At 64.7% G+C, this 1,075-nt stretch overlaps 1 protein-coding gene across 1 annotated transcript in view; it reads left to right on the forward strand.

Moving 5' to 3' along the window:
- Positions 1–1,075, forward strand: part of MPI (mannose phosphate isomerase) — a 2,606-nt gene that overhangs the window by 806 nt on the left and 725 nt on the right. The window contains 3 exon segments of the mRNA XM_009886696.1: positions 9–167; positions 286–494; positions 975–1,073. Of these exon segments, the coding sequence (XP_009884998.1) occupies positions 9–167; positions 286–494; positions 975–1,073 (467 nt within the window).

The raw sequence follows: 1,075 nt of genomic DNA on the forward strand, positions 1-1,075 counted from the left end.
GGGGAGGGCCACGTCGGGGAGCAACGGGGACCTGCTGCTGCGCCTGCACTCCCAGTACCCGGGGGACATCGGCTGCTTCACCATTTATTTCCTCAACCTGGTGAGGCTGGAGCCGGGGGAGGCCATGTTCCTGGGAGCCAACGAGCCCCACGCCTACCTACACGGAGGTGAGCCATCAGGGTGGGCTTTCCTCGCCCAGGACCACGCAGGGACTGTCCCCAGGGACCCCCGGGGATGTGCGGGTGGGCTGAGGTGGGCTGAGGGAGCTGCCTCCTCCCCCCGCAGACTGCGTGGAGTGCATGGCGTGTTCGGATAACACGGTGCGCGCCGGGCTCACCCCCAAATTCATCGACGTCCTCACTTTGTGCGAGATGCTCAACTACACGCCGGCGCCCAGCAGCTCCAAGATCTTCCCGCCCACCCAGAGCCAGCTCGACCCCAGCGTCTACCTCTACGACCCGCCCGTGCCAGACTTCGCCATCATGAGGATAGAGGTGAGCGGTGACGCTTCGGGGACGCGGTGGAGGGGACACGAACACCAGCTTTCTCCCCGGCTTGGCTGTGCTCTTGGTAGGACGTCTCGGTGTTGGCTGGGGGTTTTTTTGGCCAGGGGTTTGCTCACCCTTGGAGCTGGTGGTCCAGCGAGGATGGAGGGATGCTTGGGGATGCTTTTGTCACCTCTGGACAGCACTGCAGGCTCCTCTCCCTCCTCTGTTCTCCCTGCCTAAGGCTCGGTCGCCTTCTCCAGCAGCTCTAGGCAGAGGGAGGACCAGGAGAAGGTCTTGGAGGTGCAGCTTGGGTGTCCCCGGCGAAGCCGAGGTCCCTGAGTTTTGGGCAGCCGGAGGCACGGGGTGGCCTGGGCACAGCAAAGGCTGCAGCAGGGTGGGAACGGGGATGACCCCCCCCTTTCCAGCTCTCCCGAGAGAAGAAAAGCTGGAGGAGGCTCAGGCGACGGCGACCCTTTCCCATTGCAGATCCCCGCCTCCATCAAGCTGTACCTTGTCTCCGCCGTGGACTCTGCCAGCATCTTGCTGGTGATCCAAGGGACGGCCGAGGGCACCTCCCCAGCCGACGC

This window comes from Charadrius vociferus, unplaced genomic scaffold, assembly GCF_000708025.1.
Source record: "Charadrius vociferus isolate BGI_N301 unplaced genomic scaffold, ASM70802v2 scaffold356, whole genome shotgun sequence".
NCBI classification, from domain to species: Eukaryota; Metazoa; Chordata; class Aves; order Charadriiformes; family Charadriidae; genus Charadrius; species Charadrius vociferus.